Source organism: Talpa occidentalis, unplaced genomic scaffold (assembly GCF_014898055.3).
Source record: "Talpa occidentalis isolate TD23 unplaced genomic scaffold, MPIMG_talOcc4v2.1 talOcc4.6, whole genome shotgun sequence".
NCBI classification, from domain to species: domain Eukaryota; kingdom Metazoa; phylum Chordata; class Mammalia; order Eulipotyphla; family Talpidae; genus Talpa; species Talpa occidentalis.
Window position 1 is genome coordinate 106,012,442 of NW_023604972.1, and position 24,424 is coordinate 106,036,865.

Below are 24,424 nucleotides of genomic sequence, written 5' to 3' on the forward strand. Positions count from 1 at the left end.
GTGCATGTGTGTAAATATTAAATATTACAGATAGAAGGTAAATATTACAGAAAGAAGAGATGTGGGGTCTTGCTCCTCAGTGTCCTTCTGCTGAATTCACAGAAGGATTGATTTTCAGTTGTTCACCCTGCTTTTACCCTGCCAGTTATTTATGACCTGGCCTGTTCTGGTTGCCAAGTGCCCACAGAGTACTAGTTGTTAAATATTTAGAATAACACCCTGGGTGATAAACATTCAAAACGTGACAGCGTATCATAGATTATACAAGTAAATGGGACCAGAAAGAATGAGGATGAGCAGACTATGAATTTGAGAAGAGCTGTTTGTTAAGATTGGAACCTAGTCTCAAACACAGTAATGTTAGTGGCATCTAATTGAATTAAGGCTCCTTAACATTATAACGGGCACGTCTGGACTCTCCCTTATTGTAAAAGTAAGTGAATCAAATATCTATCATTAAGACTCTGCTTACAGATCTCTTTGCTACAGATTATTACATTTCCTTTTCTTTGGAACATGGGTAACATTAGGTAATAAAACAGTTGCTACTCATTTCTCAGACTACTACTAAAGAGCCAAGCTTGAGCTTTTTATATGTTTATGGCACCAGCTACTTACTAGGAAGCACCATCTCTGGGTACATCCCAGCATATTATATCAGGTGCTAATGTTTCAGTGACAAGTCTGGTCTTAGTTCATGTCCAGAATTTAAAATACATGGGAAAGACTGGATCGAGAAGATGTGGTATGTATATATATATATATACACACACACACACACACACAATGGAATATTACTCAGCAATCAAACAAGATAAACTCATGCAATTTGCAACAACATGGATGGAGCTGGAAGGGATCATGCTCAGCAAAATAAGCCAGAAAGGAAAAGAAAAATACCGGATAGTCTCACTCATAGCAGGAATTTAGAAAACCTAAATAAGGGACCAGGAAAAAGACTAATTATAATAAAAAAAATCAAAATCAACAAGCAACTATAAACCAGAGACATACTACGTGGGGGGAGAGGACGGATTAGGGTCAAAATAAGGGGGGTGCAATTGTGTAGGGAATATAACCAAAATGAAAATGCATACATTGTGTAAAAACAAAAAATGATGTAAGAATTATATAAAATAAACACACACACACAAAAAAAAAATAAAATAAAGGGAAATAAAATACATGGAAGAAACCAGAGTACCTTCTGCAGGCAAAGCCATGACCCTAGTTTGCAGGGCCAATCAGAAACATTTTCTCCCAGGATCTGGTGGCAACAATGCGTAAAACATGGACTTGATTTCTGTTTCTAAATTTGTTTCTCTAACTCTAGAAATAAAAAGTGTCATGTCATGTCCAGTCCTTATATACAGAAATCATCTCATCAGATTTATAAATAATATTTTGTCTTAAATTTTCTGAATTCTATGCATTCCAGGTCCTTCACAACTTTACAAATGAGTTATAACAGAATTGATAATAGCAGATTTCAGTAGACAGCCTGTACACAGAAAATCAATAACCTTTTATTTTCACTGAAAAAAGTATGTAGCATTTTGATAAGGAGAGTATTCCCCTTTCCAGATAAATAATTAAAAAGACACTTGAAACAAGTCTTTAATAAAAAACAAATGTATTATAAATATGCCCATACCATATTACAAACCAAGCATAAAGTTTAACCCAAAAAAGGACACATTTTCTTGTTCATGAAAATATGTAGACAGACATATATTCTACATTTAGGTTCATTTATTTTCTCTACTATATAAATACTAGAGAGTAACATTTTTGTAGTAGCTCCCCCCTCCCTTTTTTTTTTTTTTTTTTAAGAGCAGAACAATCAGTATGTGAAATTGGACTAGTTTGGTGACATGAAATGTCATTAGATAACTCAAGCTCTGGTCAGTGATATGTTCGGATTTGCTCATTCATTCATTTCAGTTGATTAGTCAAACACAGAATGTAAAACCTGGATCTTATTGTTCAACTTAGCAGGAAGCTTAGGGCTGCCTGAAATATCCTCTGGCATTTCTGGTAACGATCTGTAAGGTTTTGCTTTGATTTCACCTTCAGGAATCATAGACTTAGAAAGCACAGGCTCAGAAAAGGCTTTTCTAAGGTTTTCACTTTCATCTCTGTTTTGCCTTATGAGTTCTTCTTCTTGGAGAATTTTCTTTATCTTCTCTAGTACCGTATTAACACAGACTGTCTATATAATAAAAAAAAATTGAAAAGTAAGTTTCTTTTTAAGATATTAAACTTAACCATAAAAGTTCAATGAAATGTTTTAAAAAGCCATGCAATCTTTAATCTACACATTAAAGTTTTAAAAAGCATTTCTTTCAGGAACCCGTGGAACATGATAAATATCGGGAGTTTGAGTCCTTTTTCTAAATATTACAATGCATAAAGAAATTTAGAACCTAGTATGTTTCAATAAAGATTTGCTTTAAATATTTTTCTCCAGTGCATTAGATAGATGTTTTACATTGCCACTCACTGATTTAATTGAACAAAGCATTTTCTTTATTCCCTGATTTAATTAAATAAAAGCATTTTCTGAAAGATGGAATTGTCCCCAAACATGTCAGTATTGCAAAATAGATTTTTTTTTTTTACTCCACCCCCTTAAACTTTGCTCATACCTATGTGTGCAATTGGAAGGGCATAAACTTTTTGGTAAGAATTAGTACGCTGGCAGAGAGCAATCATTTATAAGGAAACACTTTCCCTCAAAAAAATGTCAGCACTTGAAGAAGGAGTGTCAAGAAAAAAAAAAAAAAAACAACAGAAAAATAACTTCAAAATGTGGGAATCGTAAGAACTGTATCCTTTAAACTTATTCTGTAAGTTTACTGATGAAGATGATGATGACAACCAAGTACTTAAGGCAAGCAGCAAAAGTAATAAAATCCATGAAATTATAAGAACACTTAAATCTGTTTATTTTACCAAAGAGATGCCTCAAGGTGATCTAATAGACTATAAACACTTAGAACATTTTCTTATTTCTTACAGGGGGTAATAGAGGAAGGATTGAGGGCCTTGGCCTGAACAACCTCAATTTCCTTCTAACCTCTTCCTCCTTTCTTGCATGGCTGCTGCTATAGAATGGGAGAGTGAAGAATGTCTGATGGTTCCCTTCACTTCCTTGCAGTTAGTATGTGGCCATTGCACCCTGTTCTGTCAATGAAATAAAATATCTACTGACAAGGATGTCAGGAAGGATTTTTAAAAAAGCTTTCCTCCTATATAAAAAGAAAGACTGGTCTTTTGCTTCTACTTATCTCCCTTCTGCCTGCTTTGGATTGTGGTATGAATGTGATACCTGAGAATTAGTCAACAAATCCAAGGACTGAAAACAAACAGGACAGTAGGAAAGAGAAATACCTTGGGATCATGATGACATTGTAGATCCACTATACAAACTGGAAGCTGCCTAACTCCAGACTTCTCATTAAATAAGATATTTAAACATCCTTACCTTTTAAAGCACTGTCAGATATTTTTATTACTTGCATCTTGAGTATGTCCAAATTCAGAGCTAGAAACCTTAGGTCTATCACATCTAGCTGCAAACAGCTTCATCCATTTACCTCAAATACAATCGTTTCCTACACTTCAATGCAGTGAAAAAAAAAAAGTTCACAAGTCCTCTCCTCTTTGAGGCATATCTTCTTCCTGCATCTATATTTTATCTATGTCTATTCTCACCACTCGTGTTCCAGTCTCAGGATCTGGGACACAATAAAAGGACATAAAGGTCTCAATGAAGGGTCTTGATCAAAGTTAGTATCTCTCTACCTTTGCTTTTAACCTGTACCCTACCATCTTTTCTATCAATTATTCCTTGTCTCTTCAACCTCTTCCTCCTGACTGGCTCTTCCCCTGCAACCTATAATATACTCATGTGTCTTCCATCCTAAAGTTTAAAAATCCTTAACTGCTACAAATCTCATTCTGTGACCAAACCAGTATATATTCATGGTTTCCAAGAGTCTCTATTTAAAATATGAAAGGCACATAAAATAATATTATGGAAAAATTAATAAATGAGTCATATTAAATTTAAGAACTTCTGTTTTTTAAAATCACTTCAAAGAATTGAAAAGGCAAGTCAAAGAATAAAAAATCTGCCCATATATAGCCAAAAGAAAGTTTGTATCTAGAATATATTTGAAAAGTACAAATCAATACTAAAAAGACAATTCCCAACAGAAAAGTGAGGGAACTAACAGGTTCACAGAAGAGGACATCCAAATGTCCAATTATGCATGAAAAACTACTCAATCTCATTGATAACCAAGAATGTCGAAAATGGAAAAGATTATACTGTCGGTGATGATGTAGAGCAACTGGGATTCATTATCTGCTAGGATGAACTATCAAAACATTTTGGAAAACTGTTTGGCAATACCTACTAGAGATAAACACCTATATACTCTATAGTTCAGCAATTTAATTAAAATATTTACAAGAATATTCACAGCAACTTTATAATACTCAAAACTGTAAATAATCTAAATGTTCAATAGTAGAATGAATAAATAGTGATGTATTCAAAGGAATATACACAGCAATGAAAATCAACAGATTACTGCTTTATGCTATAAATGAATAAATTTCACAATGATGTTGAGCAAAACAAAATGTTGGACAAAAGACAAATACAAAAGTACACTTATTATTATTTCATTTATATACAATTCCAAGAAAACTGGTATTAAAAATCAAAATAGTTGTTGTCTTTTTAGAAATTAGTGACTTGAGGGAAGCAAGAAAAAGACTTCCAGAATTATGGCATTGTTTGGCTTCTTGACCCTTGTGGTATGCTGATTAATAGCTTTTGTGATAATTCATCAAGGTTTGTACTTCTCTCTGTATATGCTATATTTAACAACATTTAAAGGCAAGTATAAATGATAACAGATTAAAATAACCCCTTATAATTTATAAAATCCTTTAAAGTTTTGTCATGCTTTTAAATGAACACTTTTAAATTACAGCATTTAGAACTCATGAGACACTAATATTTATGTCCCCCCAAATCATACTTTAGCCAACCCTGGCACAATAGCTGGAACAAAATAACTACAGCCGAAAAAATCAAAAACAAAGTGTTTTGATTGAAAGTCTCCAAATTGTAGTGTACAAAAAAAATACATTTAGTTAGCTAAGCAAATTAATTTTTGGTAGATTGACTTGGCTCCTCAGAAAAGTAAATTCTTAATAAAAAATTTATTTTGTTTAACAAAAGAATAGCACCATGGCTTATGAATAAGTACTACATATCTTTAATATGATATAAAATAAGCATATTTATTTCTACATTCTAATAATGTTCTTACCAAATAAATTAGTGTAGCAAATGAAGCATATATTATGCTAGTTAAGGCAGTCTTGGCTGGAAAGGAAATGATTTCAAACAAAGAACACTTTCTGACCTGCAAAAGCAGAAAATGATTTTCTTATGAAAACGTTTTCCATGTCACAATATTAAATTTTACAATGTTATATAAAATGAGAAGTTTAATATTTCTAACAAAAATCATCTGCTTTATATTTATCTGGAGGTTTTTTTACCTTCTGAAACTGTTACTTTTTATCCTTTTATAAAAAGATACTTTCTATTTTGCAAATCAAAAAACTGATAAAGCTATAAAAAATCATGTTGACATTTTTACATTTACCAAGTGTCCTCACTAGGGGGTGCCACTGTGCATATTAGAAAAACAGTCTTTTCTTTGTTTAAATTCATTTAATTATTCTTTACTAAATTATTCACCTCTTCAATTAAGCAAACAACAATCAAAACCCTGAACACTTCCTGCAGATTAATGACCTGCTTGAAAAGTTAATCATGAGACTGCTGAAGGGCAGCATTAACCTTAGATGATCATTAAGCTTCAGGAAATACTGTGCTCATAGCCAGCCTGCATTTCTGAAACACAGAGGTTTAGACCAATAAAAATTGGTCTCTCAAATGTCTCTAGCTTCTGGTAATAGAAAGTGTCCCTCATTTTAATATATTAGTATAATATATTCAGTTTATAGGCTGCCTCTGTTGCCTTGAGCAGGGTATGAAATGAGGACATTAGGAAAAACATTCCTTTCCCCTTCAGCAGCAGAGTGGCAGTCAGCCATGTTCCTCTGGAGAAAAAGCCAAGCCCTCAATGACTTCAACAAACTCCCAGAAGGTACAGACTGTAACTAATAAAATCGTGTAAACGCGCACACACACTAGAAAGAACAGTATGCACAGGTTCATTAAAAGTTATTTATACAACACTGGACAACTGAAACTGATAGCCATATGGGTAGGTAAATTATGCTATATCCATTCACTGGTGTGTTGCAGCCTTTTAAAAGGTGCTTCTGAAGAATCCCTGAATCATTTGATTGAACAAACACATAGCACTGTGTACCTGGTCCTGTTTTAAGTGACTGTTGCAGAGTGCTCAGTTTTTGCTTAGTGCTGCACTACCAAATGAAGAATAAAACTACCCACCGCAATTCCCCTTCTCTCTTAAGTAAGGTAAGGAATTCTGAAACGAAGAAAACTAATCAGCCTAGTAGCTAACGGGAAGCGGAGTTTCTTATTCCCTTCCTTCCAGACCTTAGCAACTCCTACATGTAGAGAAAGGTGGAGCAGTTTTAGTCAGCTCTCTTCCTAAGTCATTTTGGAACCTCTCTAGAGATCCTGGCTTCTGGAAAGAGTTTCCAGGAAATGAAGCAGCTGCTGCTCTTTCCATGTTGCTAGAAGAATCAGAATGATAGCATGCCTTTGAATTCCACTATTGGCTACAAGGAGACAATAATACCAGTAAGAGAAGATACACACCAACAAAATGCCTCGTAGAAGAATAAAAGATTCATGCCTTTGTGAATTGTGAATGCATAGTGGGAGGTCCATATTCAATAATTGGTAGGCCATATACAATAAAAAAATGGTGTCTGCATGCACAAGAAATTACTCTTTCTGCTTCACTGCATTCTTCTCAGGTTTGATCCTTCATCTAAAAGTAATTAGAACTGATTATTCAAAATAAATTTTGTATTTGATTTATGTTAGAGTTCTGATTAAGAAGTTTGTATATTGTCTGAGGGTCACTTTTTCACCATTTTCATGCTTTTTGATAAATATATGCGATTCCTGTAACAAATCATCCCTGTAGAAAATACATTTCTTCCAAAATTTATGTGGCTACTGGCAAGTAGCCATTTCTCAGTCTTATGACTCACTTGCAATACATGTTTTTCATATTATAAAACACCCTGTTTCATTTTGGACTTGCTATAAGCAGGAGGAGAGTATGGTAAAAACTGAGATAAATAAGCAGAAATTTGGCAAATGGGAGGCATGTGTCTTGGCCTAGTTTAAAAAGTTTAAGCTTGTCGTATTAATTTCATTTTATTTGCATTCTTTAAAATGTCTTGTTATCAGTATTATGTACACTTATTTCTTTTGTGAATTTGATAATATTAACATGTAAAATATACAGCTATTTGAACAGTAAAATCATTTCAGTCAGAGCTAGACTTCTCCCACATAATTTGTGTTCTGCTTCGCCCAGTAATTTTGTGTCATCTCCTAAAAGAAGTATCTGAGTTCATCTTTTTTCACGAATAATAAACTAAATCACAAAAAGCAAACTGTAATAGGTTGGAGAATTACAATACATGGCCCAACTTAATTTGTTTTCCAAAACCACAATAAAGTGGGACACCAAGGGAGTAAAAGGGAAAACTGTAACTGACTGATGAACAACAAACTGTTGCAAGAAACACTCACTGCTGTTAATCCAGAAAAGTGTTTCCTATAAGTTTGGGAAAGTTACAGGACCACTGTTGCTTAGCAACCCACAATACTCATAAGCACAGGAGAGGCTCCCAGCAGTGTATAGCAAAGACATCTATTTGACTTTGTTTATCACAGTGTTAATATCTGGTGGAGCATTGTTCTCGAATAAGCTCTCAACCAGGTGGACCAGTACAGTTTCAAATGTCTCAACCTCCTGGCCAAGCTGAAGAGATATGTCTTCAAGAGCCCACTGATTCTACTTTCTAGGAATTGACTATCTTCCCCAGGTTTTGAGTTATGCCAGCCAAGATAGCTTTGTATAGGCCCATGAAGGACCTCTAGAAGTTCCTGATATTTGCCAGATTTATAGTTTAGACCCCAAACTGAAGTCTCCCTTAGAGGTTTAGGGACAACGAAGAAACTACTTAGATAAGCCTCTGACATTTATCCTGACATAGGAAGTACCAGTTTGCTCGGATCTGCCTAGAGCACTGGCATTTTAGAAGCTGAGGCTTTTCTTCACTTTTGCCCACTCCACAGTGCCTATACAAAGTAAAAACAGTCAGCGCTAATGCTATTATAAGGAAGATTCTATCCTAGGAAGAGCTGAACCTGTGGCTCTGCGTTGGCCCTCCAATGTCAACGACTGTGAGAACTGACGCATCTTGGCTGAAGTCAGCATTCAAGCTGATTATCTAGGTCACTGCAGCCTCTAGCAACTGCAAGCTTCACCACACCAGACAGCTTACAAGATTAAGTAGATGTCCCATGCTGTAGGTTATGGTGTTGGCGCTGGTGTTATTGAATCCACCAGGAAATTCTCTACTCAAGAGTTTGCCATTCCTGAGGTCCCATATAAAACTATCAACTACCATTTCAGCCAAGCAGAACCTGGAAGGGATTGAGAAGCAACATGACTTTGCATCCTAAAATCAGATACAAAGGAAGTCTCTTAAGATGGTCAGCACAAAACACTTTACTCAGCCTCCCTGGTGGCACAAGGGGTTAAGCACCACACTATGAAGCAATCCACAGCCTCTGCAGCACGAGTTCAATCCCCAGCCAGCCAGGGAGCTACCCACATGGTGCAGCAGACCTCTCCTGTCTCACCCGCTGCTCCCCTCAGCAGTGTTATTTCAGTCAGTCTGCCTGTTCTGTTCCCCACTCTGTCTCTGGTGAATCCTCTCACTCCCCACATCTCTGGCCTGCACCCCAGCTCTTAATGCATAAATAAATAAATCTTTAAAAAAATGGCTCTAACTCTCTGTGCTCATATCAAAAGCCACTGGAATCTCTTTAGATCATTTGTGTTGGTTGGGTATTTGGGTGGTTTGTATTTGGCACAACATCTTTGAATAAAGCTGAGATAAACAGGACATGCTCTGGAACTGAGCATCCAACTAAAAAGGCCTGAGTAGGTTGTCAAGGCAGCGCCTATGATAGTGTTCAATCTCTAGTTACCCTGAAACCATTATTGTATGTTTCACCTCAGACCACATCAAAGGGCTGAAACACTATCTGAGTTATCGTCAGTGTCCTAATGAAAATGCTCCGCTATTTCAGCTTTTTTAGGGAGGCAATCCACCTGGTGTTCTCAGCTACACAATATTTGACAGAGTTTTGCAGGAACCATTTAAAGTGCTCTAGGTATTGATAGAATACACCTTTCCATTATCAGCATCCTTAGATCATTGCTGAATCAGAGTACATGAAGAGGATCTTTGACACATGCCTTCAGCTAGATTAGTCTAGCTACTTTCCCTCCCATAACCAGTTTTATAAAGTGATATCCTCCATGCACCCACAAAATATATCTCTTCACATAATAATTCCAACTTTCATCCCTTTTATATCAGCATTATCACAAAGTTCCACGGACAGGCAGCCTGATAATTCTTGAAGAAATCCATGCTGAGATCCATTTTGAATAAACTGATCTCTGTCACCATGGGAAGGCATGGCAGTGTTGTGCCAAGCCGGTGTGGCTCCTTCAAGCTATGACGGCATGGCTGACTTCATGCTCAGGTACCATGGATACACCACATCACCGACCAATCCACTGACTACCCCCCCACATCCCACACACACCTCAGACATTATTGTTCCTGTGACTTCCCAGGCCATTGTCTTCACTAGTCAGCTTCTATTGATATTTTTTCAATAGTCCTTAGTGAGGACTAAGCCTTTCAGATTTGAGATGCTTTTTCCATCCTTGCTACAAGTTAGTTTTCTCTCAGTGGCATCTGATTCTCGACCCAGCCAATACATATTACTAATCATACTTAACCCTCAGGGACCCTGGAACTTCTGACCTGAGACAGGCCCCACTCCAGCCATATGACAATACTTAACTTCCCTAAATAAGTCATATTTTCTCTCTCCTTAGTATTTAAGACACCATTTTCTTCTTGGAATGATGCTACTTCTTCATCAAGCTAATTTCTCTTCCTTTAATTCTGATATCCAACAGTGTATCTTCTACAAGTTACAATATGAGTCCATGCTGACTACTCTTTGGAATTATATGCTCCTTCTTGATGCCACCATTGTACACTTTGAACTCTTCGTTCTTGAATATCCTACACTCTACTGACATTGCTTACTTATAAGACATCTAGAATCCCTTCTACTTACACTAGTGGTTTTACATGTCAGGTTTTCAATAAATATTTATTGAGTGAATTAAAAAAACCCTACACTTCCCAAATTAATTTAGCTATATTAAAATACATAAAAGAAGATATTAAAGACATCTAGTTCCATTAAGATGGCAAACCTAACTCATGTGGAACCCCTCACAAATACAAAAAATTGAAATGTTATATAAAATCAAACTTCAAAAATTTAATATAAGACTGAGTTTCAAAGAGAAAAAGAGACAGAGAGAGGATCATGCTAAGCAAAATAGGTGAGAGACAAATACAAGGTGATTTACTCATGGAATATAAAGAAACAAAGAAAAAGAACAGACAACTCACCAAAACAATCCCTAGAAAGATGACTGCACAATTGAGGCTATGAAAGGGGAAGGGAAGCCTAATGGACTGTGAGGGAGGATTATGGGGGATTTGGTGGTGGGTGTGATGTGGTAGCATACACATGAAAAGGTGTGAATGTATACCCCCAAATCATATACAGTGTTGTAACCCAACATTGCCTAAAAATAATCCAATTTTAAAAGTAAACTAAAAGGCGGGGGAGTGGGGGACGGGGAGGGAAGGAAGAAAGACAAATCCCCTCTGCCCTTAACAATGAAGGAACTAAAACAGCAGAAACTGCGTATGAGCTTATGTCCCACAAACTCTAGGGATGTTATGGGACCAATAAAATAATAAAAAGGCTGGATGCACATAAGGTAAGGATTAGGCTTTGCAAAACTACCAATTTAGTGAAAATGGGGCTGGAAAAGCTGCACTGGCCAGACCAGGAAGAAGATGAGGAGGCTGATTTCCACCTAGGGCTGGAACTGAATCAAGAGAGATCAAACCTCTCAACTTGCACCACGGAAAGAGACCTGAATTTACCCTGTTAGTGTGATGCAGGAAAACCCAAGTTGAAAATGTTACTTTAAGGCCTGGTCCCAACTTGCTGATATTCCAGGAGCATAAAATTCCCCTCTAGAGGGACAGTTCCACCTCTAAGGCCAGAATGCATTTTTATTTTTTAAGAAATCCCTGTTGAAGAAATTGGTCCTGTTAGGGATAAAAGGAAACACAAATTCAGCTGCAAAGATAATTTTTCTGCCACTGAACGTTTATGAGTGTTGGAGATATTCTTTCATTCTTGTCAGAAGTGGGCCTTCTAATGAGGACAGAGTTGAATGTCCACAGCAAACAGCTGTGGAAACTAGAGAAGGTATTTTCCTTGGGAGAGATCTAAAGATGTACCGCCCAAGATGTTGTCACAGGGCACTAACAATAAAACCTTCATCATCCTCTCCAGAGACAATTACTTATATTCAGGATAATAATATTCTCTCTCTCGTTCTTTCATCTTTCTCTCATCACATCATCTTGCCCTATGGGAGTTCAGGCATAGGGAACTGACACATGATGTTGCTCTGCTGCTTCCTTTGCCCTGAGTAATAAACAAATCTGTGCCTCAGACTTAAGGATTGTGTTAATATAACTTTAACAGATTAATTTATTGACTTGTAACAAGTGCAAAATCTTAGATTCTTTACTGTTTTGACTTAGCCAAGGAGCAAAACAGGATGACTTTGAATAATATAATGGGCAGTGTCTTTAAATATGATATCACAATAAATACAGAAATCATTTTCAAAGGGCATTTTTTTTATCAACTATCTATAAACTATGGTTTTAACAATCCAAAGAAAGAAAAGCTAGGCAAAAATCTAGACCCAGAAAGATATTGCAGTGAGAATTTAAGACAATATAATTTAGCTGTGTTTCTTTTTGATCATTTAAAAAACAGGAATAAAGTTTATAGCGCTTAGAGAATCAAGTGTTTAACAAATGAAATACTTTTTACTTCACAGACATCAGGTGTTATTAGGGAGCCTTTTTATAATACTGTTTTCAGACAGTTGAAATATTTGATGATTTCTGAAAATGTCAAAATCTTTGATTAAAGAGATTCCTGGGTGAAAGGTATTTTGTTCCTTTTAGCTCTCCATCATTCATTTTCTCACCTTCTCAAAACCACTGAGACTTTTATTTGAGAATCATCTTTTTCTCAGTCTCAAGTCATGTGGTCTGCATGGGGTTCCCACCTCAACTTCAGGGATGAAGCAGATAATAGAGTCCTGGGTCAATTAGGACATGCAATTTTCCTCATTTAGAACTAAGCCATTCCTAAGACTAAACTTCAGGACTTAGCCAGGAATGCTGGGGGAAGGACTCTCATTCTTCTATAATTGACCCTGAAAGGATGAGCCTCAGGAACAGCTGCAAGTCATCTTGTGACCATGAGCAGAAGCAGGTCTAAGAATGGAGCCAGCTCAGGGAAAGCAGAGCCAGGAGATGGAAAGGAAGAGAAACAAGATACTGAAGGTATCGTTTGAGGACCTATATCCAGCAAGGTCTGAAACCGCACCAACGCTGAATTGTTGGAGTACATGAATAAATACATCTCATTTTTGGCTTAATGGAGTTTTGAGCAAGGTTTTCTTTCCCATCAGCAAAACAGTTGAAATATTTGAAAAGGCCAGATTGAAAACCCCAGTTCTATCCCATAAAGTTTAGGGAAAAAATGGTACTAAAAAAGTTTTAAGAGTTACTGTTCTTAAAATGGAACAGAGTATCAGAAAAACAACATAGAACATATAATTTGAAATATACCTAGATGTTGATGGATCTATGGAAATAGAATATACGAAATATATGATACAGTTAAATATATGTATCATATAGTTCAATATAATAAGGTAGGAAAAAAATCCACATCACTTCTCCTTTCAGATTTAGTTAAGCTAAAAAATATAGTATACTGAAATAAGACCATTCATTGTTCTTACTCAATTATTTTTATCTCATATAGCAGACAACCAAATGTGATACATTTTTATTTTTCAAATCATCTTGAAATTTCAAAACAGTTCCATAAAAATGGTTAATAAATTGTGTAAATATAATATTCACTTACCCGCATGTTATATAGGGGTTGTTTGAGTGTATTAACTTCCCTCAGTAGACGATGAGAAATCTTCCTTAATTCGAAAAGCCTACAAGCAAGCTGAGGTTCCAGAAGTTTGGCCACTGATTTGGAGGAACTTGATATGGTATTTAATCCTTGAATTAATGTTCCTTGGTTGATCTTGGCTAAAGCAAAAGCCATTCTGACTTTAGATGTTTTTCGCAAGGGTTCTCTTTTCTGGAAAATAAACCTCTGAAAAGTGACTGATGTATGATTCTCTAATGCATTACAGTAGACCCTCACTTTCTAATTTTTTCTACAGTCATGATTTCATAGAGACAATAGCATAATGTGAACCCGGTAATATCTTGATATTACATAATTTGTTCTATGATGGCATCATCTGAAATTTTCAGCACATAATTAAGCTTACAATAAAACTGAATTTCATTCTATTTATGTTAAAAAGATGAAATTAGGGCCTCCCCGGTGGCGCAGCGGTTGAGCGCTGGGTTGCAAAGCTGCCCGAAGCCTCTGCGGCGCCGGTTCCATCCCGGCTGCTCCCCGGCCACCGGAGGAGGGTCCCACATGGCGTGCAGACCTTTCCTGCCGCCCGCTGCTCCCCTCAGCAGTGTACTTCGGTCCTTCTGCCTGTTCTGCTCCCCACTCTGGCTCTGGTGAATTCTCTCACCCTCCCGCGCTTCTGACTGTACCCAGTGCATGTACAAACAAACAAACGAATAAATAAATAAATAAATAAATAAATACATGCCTCTTTAAAAAAAAAGATGAAATTAAAAACAAGTTGGAAAATGTTATTTCAAAATCACTTAGAGTTTGCTAATGGAGGGGATGGGAAAAACCAAATTCTCATACCAATTCACTAACTTTTATACCATTATCATGCTTTTTTATAATTTCTTGTTTCAACTTAATTGACATTTTCTTTTTAATATGCTTTTTAGTATCCATGCATGGCTACAGTTTAGCACAATGTTTTTATGCAATTCAAAAACCATTTGTTTGAAAGGATACATAAAAACAAAAATTCTATACTTAAAAAAAAAACATGGACCTATGTGACAAAAGCTCTCAGTCAGACAAATATACTCTGAATAGCTCAGATACTAAGTTATACAAATGTCTCATCCACAAATGCCCACCCACATTGTCTGGTTGCCAGCTATTGTAATATGAACATTAAATTGCAAAGGGGGTTATATTTTAATAGGAAGAAACCATTATAAAATGATTTGATCGTATGGTGCCAATAGTAAAGTGGGAATCTACTGTACTAAAATCTACTTTGGGCAGAGATAATTACCACACACTGCATTGTGTGATCCTGCACACAACATTCAGTGTCCAATAATTATATCCCACACCCATGTACATAAATCTTTATATGAATATATGCTCTTGTCCTTAGACTAAATATCCAGAATCTAACTTACAAGTTCTAAAGATAATTTTTTTTAAGCTCTGGGGTTATTTATTTTATAAATTCTTTCAAATGTAAACAGATCTTATTCAAATATTACTCAATGTTTGAATTATTCAGACATAATTCTTATTGAAAACTGTTACACATATTTTCCCAGTTTACATTTGTAGGGTCAAGACTGGACACAGTGCAGGTTTTCTGATCCAGCAGACCGGGTGAAGGAGTCAGAGTCCTCAGTGGTTTTTTGCAGGTCTTTTATTGGGGTTCACCAGGCATATGGCAGGCAGGCCTTCTCTGCTTCTGCTTCTTTGCTTCTCTTTCGGCTGCTATTCGTTCTTTGCTTCTCCTGGTGCTCCCATGACGCCGCCCTTAAAAGCAGTCTTAGCGCAGGTATACCCACTTCAGGTGCCCACCATCAGGCATGCATTCAGGATCACAGGGTTCCCTCATCTATACTAATGACAGGAGGGCAGAAAAGCCTGACATTTTTTCCTTACCCTACAGTCCACCCCCTCAGGGTTTTCTGCCATACAATCTACATATATACAATTTTCTTAGCAAACATAAACAATGCAGCCATGGCCCACAAAAGCAAATACATCACAATATAACAAAATACAACAGAACACAAATAAGTCCAGGCAGGGCCCCAACCTAGTGCAAAAGACAATTATTGGTACCAGCAGATGAGCCACCAAATCTGCTGTCAAAGGTACTGCTCATACGAGGGAGGGGAACACTTGCAGCATCTACTGTAACACGCCAGGAGCCGTCAGGCTTCCTGATCTTCTCTGTCTGTAGTCTTGGCTACAAGCCACACACCGCATCCCCCCCCCCCCCAGGATGCACTAGCTCTGGGATTGGAGATTCTATACTGTTGGGGGTAATCACCAACCCTCAGGGTTTCTGTCTGCAGTCGCTCCAACATTCAGCTTTCATAGCCACCAATGCGACTCACAGACCCCTGCACTCAGGCCAACCCACTGCACAAGAACACGGGTCGGGGATCCAAACTCTACATTTGGCTTGGGCTCCACCCCAAGCCACGTTCCCCACCCGTCCCCCAAGGACGGGTTCCTCAGCTCCTCACCCTCACTCAACAACAAGCAGGGCATCACCCATAGGTGATTTTACGAGACTCACTGGCCTTCAGCATACTCAGGCTGCTTATCAGCCGCTCAGGGCTTCTCAACTTAGCATCAGCACCAGCTTTTGCCTTCTCAGTTGGCTTTTCTCCTCCACCTGGCTGCTGGGCATACACAGGCTGCTTTTGGCCATCAAGGCCCACTGGCCACCCCCAGATTCCCAAAAAAACATAACCTGCCAAGGTCCTCCGCCTTCTGGCGGGATTGTCAGTCCAAATTCATTAGTCCAAGTCCGTTGGCCTCTCCCTGCATCAGCACTGGCGAGCTCCGAATCGTGGTCCTCTCTTCCGACGATTCTTGCTGCCTCAGGCGTCGTTGGCTGGTCCTCTCGGGCGTCTCCTCCTCCAGGTGAGGTCTCGTCCCGCAGCTCCAGGATGGTGTTCACCTCTGTGCCGCCATGGCTCCTCCAGAGTAGTCACAGGCAAACAGTCTGTTACTCCTCAGTCTCTCCAGGTCTTCGGAGGGCTCCATACCCGTCTGCATGGCTCATCCTGCCAACTTACGCCAATTGTAGGGCAGGAATGACACTGAGCAGGTTTTCTAGGATCCCATGCAGACCAGGTAAAGGAGTCAGAGTCCTCAGTGGTTTTTTGCAGGTCTTTTATTGGGGTTCACCAGGCATATGGCAGGCAGAGGTGCTGGGGAGCCGGGAGGCTGGCAGGCCTCCCAGCCCCCAGCATGTCTTCACTCTATCTGGGCTCTCTGGCGTTCTCTGCTTCTGCTTCTTTGCTTCTCTCTCAGCTTCTCTTTTGGCTTCTCTTTCGGCTGCTGTTCGTTCTTGGCTTCTCCTGGTGTCCCCGTGACACCGCCCTTAAAAGCACAGTCTTAGCGCAGGTGTACCCACTTCAGGTGCCCGCCATCAGGCATGCATTCAGGATCACAGGGTTCCCTCATCTATCCTGATGGCGGGAGGGCAGAAAAGCCTGACATTTTTCCTTACCCTACAACATTATAAATTTTTTTTAATTTATACAAGAACCGGGGTACAGGCCAGATACATGGGAGGGTGAGAGGATTCATCAGAGACAGAGTGGAGAACAGAACAGGCAGACTGACGAAATATACTGCTGAGGGGAGCAGCAGGAAAGGCAGGAGAGGTCTGCCACACCATGTGGGATTCTCGCCGGCTGGCCAGGATCGAACCCGTGCTGCAGAGGCTGCGGACAGCTTCACAGTGTGGTGCTCAACCGCCTGTGCCAACAGGGATGCCCTATATTATAAAATTTTAATGAGCTATAACATATATACATAATACATACATGTGCATCATATATAATTAAAATCAAATACCCTATATACTAACCAACAAACTTAACTGTTACTTCAAAAACACCTATGAACATTCTGATAGAAAAAACTTGTAGTATTACCAAAACAGATGTGTAAGGGCAGGACTGGACACAGTGCAGGTTTTCTAGGATCCAGCAGACCGGGTAAAGGAGGAGTCAGAGTCCTCAGTGGTTTTTTGCAGGTGTTTTATTGGGATTACCAGGTACACAGCAGGCAGGGGTACTGGGGGGCCGGGAGGCTGGCAGGCCTCCCAGCCCCCAGCAAGTCTTCACTCTATCTGGGCTCTCCGGCGTTCTCTGCTTCTCTTTCGGCTTCTGCTACTTCTTTTTCGGCTTCTCTTTCGGCTTCTCCTGGCGTCCCGGTGACGCCGCCCTTAAAAGCACAGTCTCAGCCCAGGTGAATCCCATCTACCTATGCCCACACCCTACTCCAGGTGCCCGCCATCAGGCATGCATTCAGGACCTCAAGGATCCATCATCTATGCTGATGGCGGGAGGGCAGAAAAGCCTGACATTCTTCCTTACCCTACAACATGATATGGAGTTCTTTCTCTGTCCATAGAAAGTGAACCACAGGGAAATTACTTACAATGTGGTTAGACTGCATTCCTGGCAAGAGACAAGTATAGTTCCCATTATTCATTTAAGTAATTTTATGGGCTATTGCTGGCTTTTTAGTATATACCTTGGGGGAAAGTACTTGTTAATACCAATATACAACTTTGAATCTCTCTTGATTGATTGATTCCAAAAAATGTAAGCACAAAACATCTCTTAAATGTTAAATGGATTTTTTGTCTACAATAAACATCATATATTTGTCTGAGAACGAATGTGCTGGAGATTCAAAATGTCTCAACATTTATCCTGAAGTAATTTTATGATTGCTATTTTTCTTTTTTGTCATCAAAGTTAAGTACTTCTCTTACTGTTCAACATTGTCATTGGAAATAAGCAAAAGCTGTTAAAGGCTGTCAATGAGGATATATTTCTGCAGCATCTGGTGTCCTGTTGTGGTTGAATCTGTTAACATTACTGGAAAAGTCCCATTAGCCCACCTGTGGTTTCAATTCTCCTCACCAATGCCCTAAGTCAAGAATGCAATCTAAGTACTGGGCTGCTACAATTGCTACAATTTCCAAGCCACTTTAGAGCACAGCAGCTCTTACGAGCAATACTATGGAAGGCAGAAGCAGCAGAAGATCACACAGGTACAATCACTGACATCATTATGGACTCTGGTTGCAAGCACAGGGGAAGAGAAACTGCCTTGTCTGCAGTCTCCAGAGCTCCTCCTGCACAGATTCAGTTTCGTTAGTGACCTTATGTTTGTTGCACTAAGGTCTCCTTCTCCCAAACCTTTCTCAAAGATGGAGCAGCTAGAATAACTTTGGTTTCAATTCTGATTACAATTTACTGTCTTTTCTCTCATTATAATTTGTCAATGTAAGGGAAGGGCCACACTCAGAACAGGAGCAGGCTGTGTGTGTGCAGTTTCACCTTTGCTGGAAACTGTCTGACTGGCAGCATTCTGGGGTCCCTTTATTTTTGTGATTGTAAAGTATTAAACACATCCTGCGGTTTCCCACTCCTTATTTTAAAAGTTTCTTTATAAACTCTTGGCCATCTGTATATGTTGGCCTGGATTTACTGATTTACATGAGTACTTCTACTAAGCATCTTGATTCATTCCCTAAACACTACATTAAATTGATTCACTCAACTTTTCCCTTTTACAAAATTGTCTTTCTAAAATTTTATCCCCTCATCTAGAGAAATCATCCTATTGTAACTGATAATTTGTTAATAAAACTCTCCTATTGGGTTAATAAAACTCTATTGGGTTCATTTATTATAATCAATATTATTTTAAAAATTCAAGTGTGCATTACAGTAATGATTTAGCACACTTTGTATTCCTTCCTCTCTTAATCTTGTCCATTCATGGCTTTTCCCAATAGACTCAACCTATTCCTAATATCTTTTTTTCTTTTAATGCTCAAATGTTATAATTTCACAACTATGCTTTCATTCATAGTTTTAAAAATGCTTTCTTTTTTTCATACTTTCCTAGATACCTGTGGAAGAATTACTACTTCTGACAAAATTACTTTCTGACCCCCTTTATTTTTCCTACTACTAAGCATGGAATCAGCTTCTTCTCAAGAAGACCATTATTGTTTTTATGAAGAACAGTTTGAGAAACCAAATGTGGACACCAGGCATATTCAGCAGGTTTTTGTGGCTCTAGAAATAAGAAGATAAGGACAGAGGAAAGGCTTCTTACATTCCCTTACACATAGGATGAGATGACTTTTTTAAAAAAAAAAATTGTAATGATCATTCCAATTCACTCTTACCTTCAGTGAGTTACTTTTAAATTACCTAGTAGAACATTTCTAAATATTTTTCCCTTTTTTGAGCTACTAGTATTTCCCTTTTGTCTACTATCTATGCTGTGTATTTTCTTATCAGCCCATGTGTACAAGTTTAATATTGATCCAAAACAGTAAGCCCACATTTCTTTTCTTTCTTTTTTTTTTTTTTTTTTGACACTTGGCTTAAGCATCCTGGATTTGGTTGTACAGTGCATAAAATCAGATTATTCTTTTTATCATTGTCATCATCTGAGCAGATCACCAAATGCCAGAAAAGAAATTTCAACTCCTTATCACCCAACACCACCTCAGAAACACACAAAATTACTTAAAGACCATTTACCAGTCACCAAAAGAAATTTAGCATCAGTTAATCAGATTGGTTCTAGAATCCTCCATATTTTCCTATATTAGCACCATTCTTTGAATATATATCCTGCTTTCCTTTTTATTTTCTTTTTTTCAAGAGCCACGCCTATTTCTTTATCATCAGCAGTTTTAATGCTAAACTCCAATTTCTATTTCATCAGCTTTTACTAACCTACATCTATAAAACCAGCCTATCAGCAAATTTTATTCAATTCTTTCTCTGAGTTGTTCTGGAATCTAACCACTTGTCTAACCCCACTATCAACATCCAGTTCATTTCATTCAGTTACCATCATCACCTCATCTCCAAACTAGCAAATCAGCTTCCTCTGTGCTCTCTGCTTGCACCCCTGCCTATTTTCATTCTATCCCTCAACACATCAGCTGGCAATATTCATAAAATATATATCAAATCTTATCATGTTTTTCTGCTCAAATGCTTCAGGGCCTCCCTATTGTACTTAGCGTAAAGCCAAAGGACATACAATAATCTATATTCCCTACAAGAGCTGTCTCTTCTTTACCTCTTTGGCCTCCTCTTTTTCTCTCTCCCTTTCGCTCTTCACAAGTTGTTGCCCCTGTCAGCTATACTGCCTTTTGGGGGGCATTGCACTAGTTATGCCTGTCCAGTCCTCAAGGAATCCCTCACTCCAAGTCTTTTTTTTTTTAAGATTTATTTATTGATGCATACAAGAGCTGGGGTACAGGACAAGATGGGGGGGTGTGTATGAGAGGATTCACCAGAGACAGAGTGGGGAGCAGAACAGGTGGATCTACTGAAATACACTGCTGAGGTGAGCAGCGGGCGAGGCAGGAGAGGTCTGCTGAGCAATGTGGGTTGCTCCCTGGCCGGTCAGGGATCGAACTCGTGCTGCAGAGGCTGCAGACAGCTTCACAGTGTGGTGCCCAACCCCCTGCACCACCAGGGAGGCCCTCCCTTCAAGTCTTAACTCGAGAATTCCTTTCTCACTAAGACTGCCTTGGTTGCCCTACCTGAAGAATTGATTGTTGTTCCCATCTCTACCCCACCCTCATACCCCTTCTCTCCTATAATTTTCTTCTTGAGACTTAAGATCACCATTAACATAATATATAGTTATTTCCCTTGCTTATTGTTTTCATATTTGATCAATGAGAGTGGTATTTCTACTCATTTGTTTCATTGATCTTTCCTCAGTGCCTGGAATAATGGCTGGCATATATTTGGTGCTCTGTAAATATTTGTTAATGTGAATGAATGAAGATTATTAGAAATACATAACAAATAATATTGAGAAAATGTCAGTGAATATATACCAAATATTACATTGGAAACCTCCCAGAAGACTTTCCATGCACAATGTACTAATTTCTACATCAATGACAGTGCCCGACAAGAAACACTCACCGAAGACAAAAATATAATTGAATTATAGAACATTCTAGTTCAGTCCTACTTTCATTATATTTAGAAACCCTAACACCAATACAAATCACTTCCAGATGTCACTGGGTGTACCCCAGAAGTTTTTTTTTTTTTTTTTTTAAGATTTATTTTTATACAAGAGCTGAGATACAGGCCAGAGGCACAGGAGGGTGAGAGAGTTCACCAGAGACAGAGCGGGGAGGATAACAGTCAGACAACCGAAATACACTGCTGAGGGGAGCAGCAGGCATGACAGGAGAGGTCTGCTACGCCATGTGGGAATCTCCCTGGCTGGCCGGGAATCGAGCCCACGCTGCAGAGACTGCGGACAACTTCACAGCGCTGCGCTCAACTTGCTGTGCCACAGGGGAGGCCTACCCCAGCAGTTTTTGCCCCACATTAAAAGCAAAGCATAGAGGGTCCTCCCTGGTGGTGCAAGGGGTTAAGCACAGCGCTGTGAAGCTTTCTGCAGCCTCGGCAGCACAAATTCGATCGCCAGCAGGCCAGGGAGCTACCCACACGGCACGGCAGGCCTCTCCTGTCTTGCCCGCTGCTCCCCTCAGCAGTGTTTTCCGTCAGTCTGCCTGTTCTGTTCCCCACTCTGTCTCTGGTGATTCCTCTCACCCCCCACACCTCTGGCCTGTGCCCCAGTTCTTGTATGCATAAATAAATAAATCTTAAAAAAAAAAAAGCAAAGCATAGAGAAGTCAGAAAAGTATATCCATAGATGTAAAAAGCCATTCTTGCAGGGATTCAAATATTTTTTGTCTACAACTCCCAATGTTGTGATATATGTTAAGGGCAAGATAATTACAGAATAAAACATGTTTTATAATTCAAACCTACAAAATGATCCATTTATCACAGAAGATTCTCTCATTGAAGTGAAGATGATCTGAATTGATTTCCCTAAGTGTAGTATGCATTTTCCTTTTGTTCAGATTTAAAGATTTTAATATTTTAAAGTCCTTATTTGGACATGATTTGTAAATTACAAATATAAATCTTTAAAAACTTCTTCTTACTAAAGGAAGTGGTTATTGGGGCCTGGGCTAGATGGGAGTGAGTAGAAAGTACAGAACCTCAAAAGCCACAAACTGGAGTTCAGACATTTAAAATTAACTTTCTCCAGACTCAGAAAGAAAATTCCCTTCAAAATATTCAGCCATGAAAAACTATTTAATAGCCTTTCTTCTGGTATATTCCTCTATAAAAATTCCATCCTTTTCTCCCTTGAAATGTGTATTTTTTTAACGTCAGGCTAGCAAGACGGTGCCTTCCTAAACAAATGCCTATATAAAAAAATATTTAAACACTATTCATAAAATTTAGACATTTAAAATAGAACCCAATTAGTAAAGCCCTCTAAATGTTCTTAAAACCATTCCTTTCAGTATTATTGGGAACCATGGATCATCCAGGAAATAATAAACTTTACAGTATTTTACTATCTAACCTTTTAAAAACAATCTAGTTAACAACTTTGCATTAGAATTTTTTTCTGAATAATTTTTAAGAGTAACTGCAATGTTTTATAATATCCCCTAATTAATCAAGTTTCTTGCCAATTTCAGCAACACATTCTTCAAAGTAAATAGTGTAAAAGAACCAATGTAAGTATTTTGAAAATGAGAAATAAAGTAACTTTGTATTTATACTCTCCTGTAAGTGAGTAAATTCTTACAGGTCCATGATTTGGGAAGATAGGAAGCAAAGGAACTCAGAGTTCTTTCTTTGGGGTCAGAATATCAATCTATTTCACCATAAACTATGGCTTCAGTTTGATAAATGAGAGAATAGGAAGAGATGAAGGGAGTTGTAAGGAAATTTGCATTGATTTGATTAAATAAAACATTGGTTTCTCTCATGTTTGCAACGTGGAAGAATCACAACTTGGAAGGGTCAATAAGGTTTCCATGCCCATTTCTGGCTTCCTAGGATTCATCTTGTGGCTTTCTCAATAATTACTGCCATCACTGTGCTGTCCTTAACAGTTTTCCACTACACCAAGCACAGTCACCTCTTTCCTTACTCCCCTACAGCAAAACCAAGAAAAGTTTTCAATGTTTCCAACCACTTTATACCAAGGAAAAGGAATGCAAAATGGAGAAGAAGCAAGTAGATCCTAAATCCAAGATATGGAATCACAAAATCTCATTTGCCCTCTGCAGATTTTAAGCCTTTCCCTGTTCTGCTTAAGTGACCATCATGTAGATTTTTACATTTACATTAAGTAAATATTAAGTAAACAACATTGCAATTGTGCCTGAGAGTTCCATATCTCCAATCTGATTGGCACAGTGATAATCTTTAAACTTTATCCATCTGACTTCCTTGTCCACAATCTGCCTGCTTTCCATAGACACCTCCCAATGAGTGAGTCTTGAAATACTTTCCTACACTTCAGACACTTATCTCAAAATCAAGCATTCAATTATTGGTATGATACTAAAAATACAATATCCTCATTGCAATATTTCCAAAGTTATGAAATCACATTACCTGATTGGACTGTGATGATTTTAGGATGGTAGGGAAGTCATCTTTAAACTCATCTACAAGGTCCATGATTACTTTCTGGAGTCCCTCAACTAAGATAAAAAGAAGTAAGAGCTGGGTCATGCTTAACTAAGGGGAAATGCTTAATTAAAAATGTTCCTTAAGAACAATTCAAGAGTGTGGAACACTGGATCCAACTTCTAGGTAGCTGGAAAAGCAAACGCTAGGGCATATTTATTCCCACTTGTTTCCCACACCCACATCCCCCTCTACCACAAGATTATGTATACTTCTTCCAGAAAAGTTCTTCAACACCTGCCCGCATATCCACCCAACAGGTTTGATTGGCATGATGAGCTCCTGCTTGGGTTCCTGGTGCTTGGCAAGCTCACAGGCAGGGCAATGCTTGTCCTACTCCGCCATTAGTGAGGGATAAGGACAGCCTTCCACTCCAAAAAGCAGACAAGGACAGAACCTGCAACTCACTGCTGGA

The 24,424-nt window shown here is 38.4% G+C and overlaps 1 protein-coding gene across 5 annotated transcripts; it reads right to left on the bottom strand.

Moving 5' to 3' along the window:
• Positions 1-1,639: 1,639 nt before the first annotated feature.
• Positions 1,640-24,424, bottom strand: SPATA9 (spermatogenesis associated 9). 5 transcript variants are annotated; one of them, XM_037530286.2, is made up of 5 exons: positions 24,222-24,424; positions 23,935-24,023; positions 13,412-13,639; positions 5,352-5,447; positions 1,642-2,212 (listed from the first exon to the last, which is right to left on the bottom strand). In XM_037530286.2, the coding sequence occupies exons 1-5, from the start codon at positions 24,280-24,282 to the stop codon at positions 1,949-1,951; spliced, it is 738 nt and encodes a 245-aa protein (XP_037386183.1). In that variant the 5' UTR covers positions 24,283-24,424; the 3' UTR covers positions 1,642-1,948. The 5 variants fall into 5 exon arrangements, with proteins under 5 accessions (XP_037386186.1, XP_037386183.1, XP_037386187.1 ...); XM_037530290.2 differs by having other exon boundaries at positions 24,251-24,283; XM_037530288.2 differs by having other exon boundaries at positions 24,247-24,280.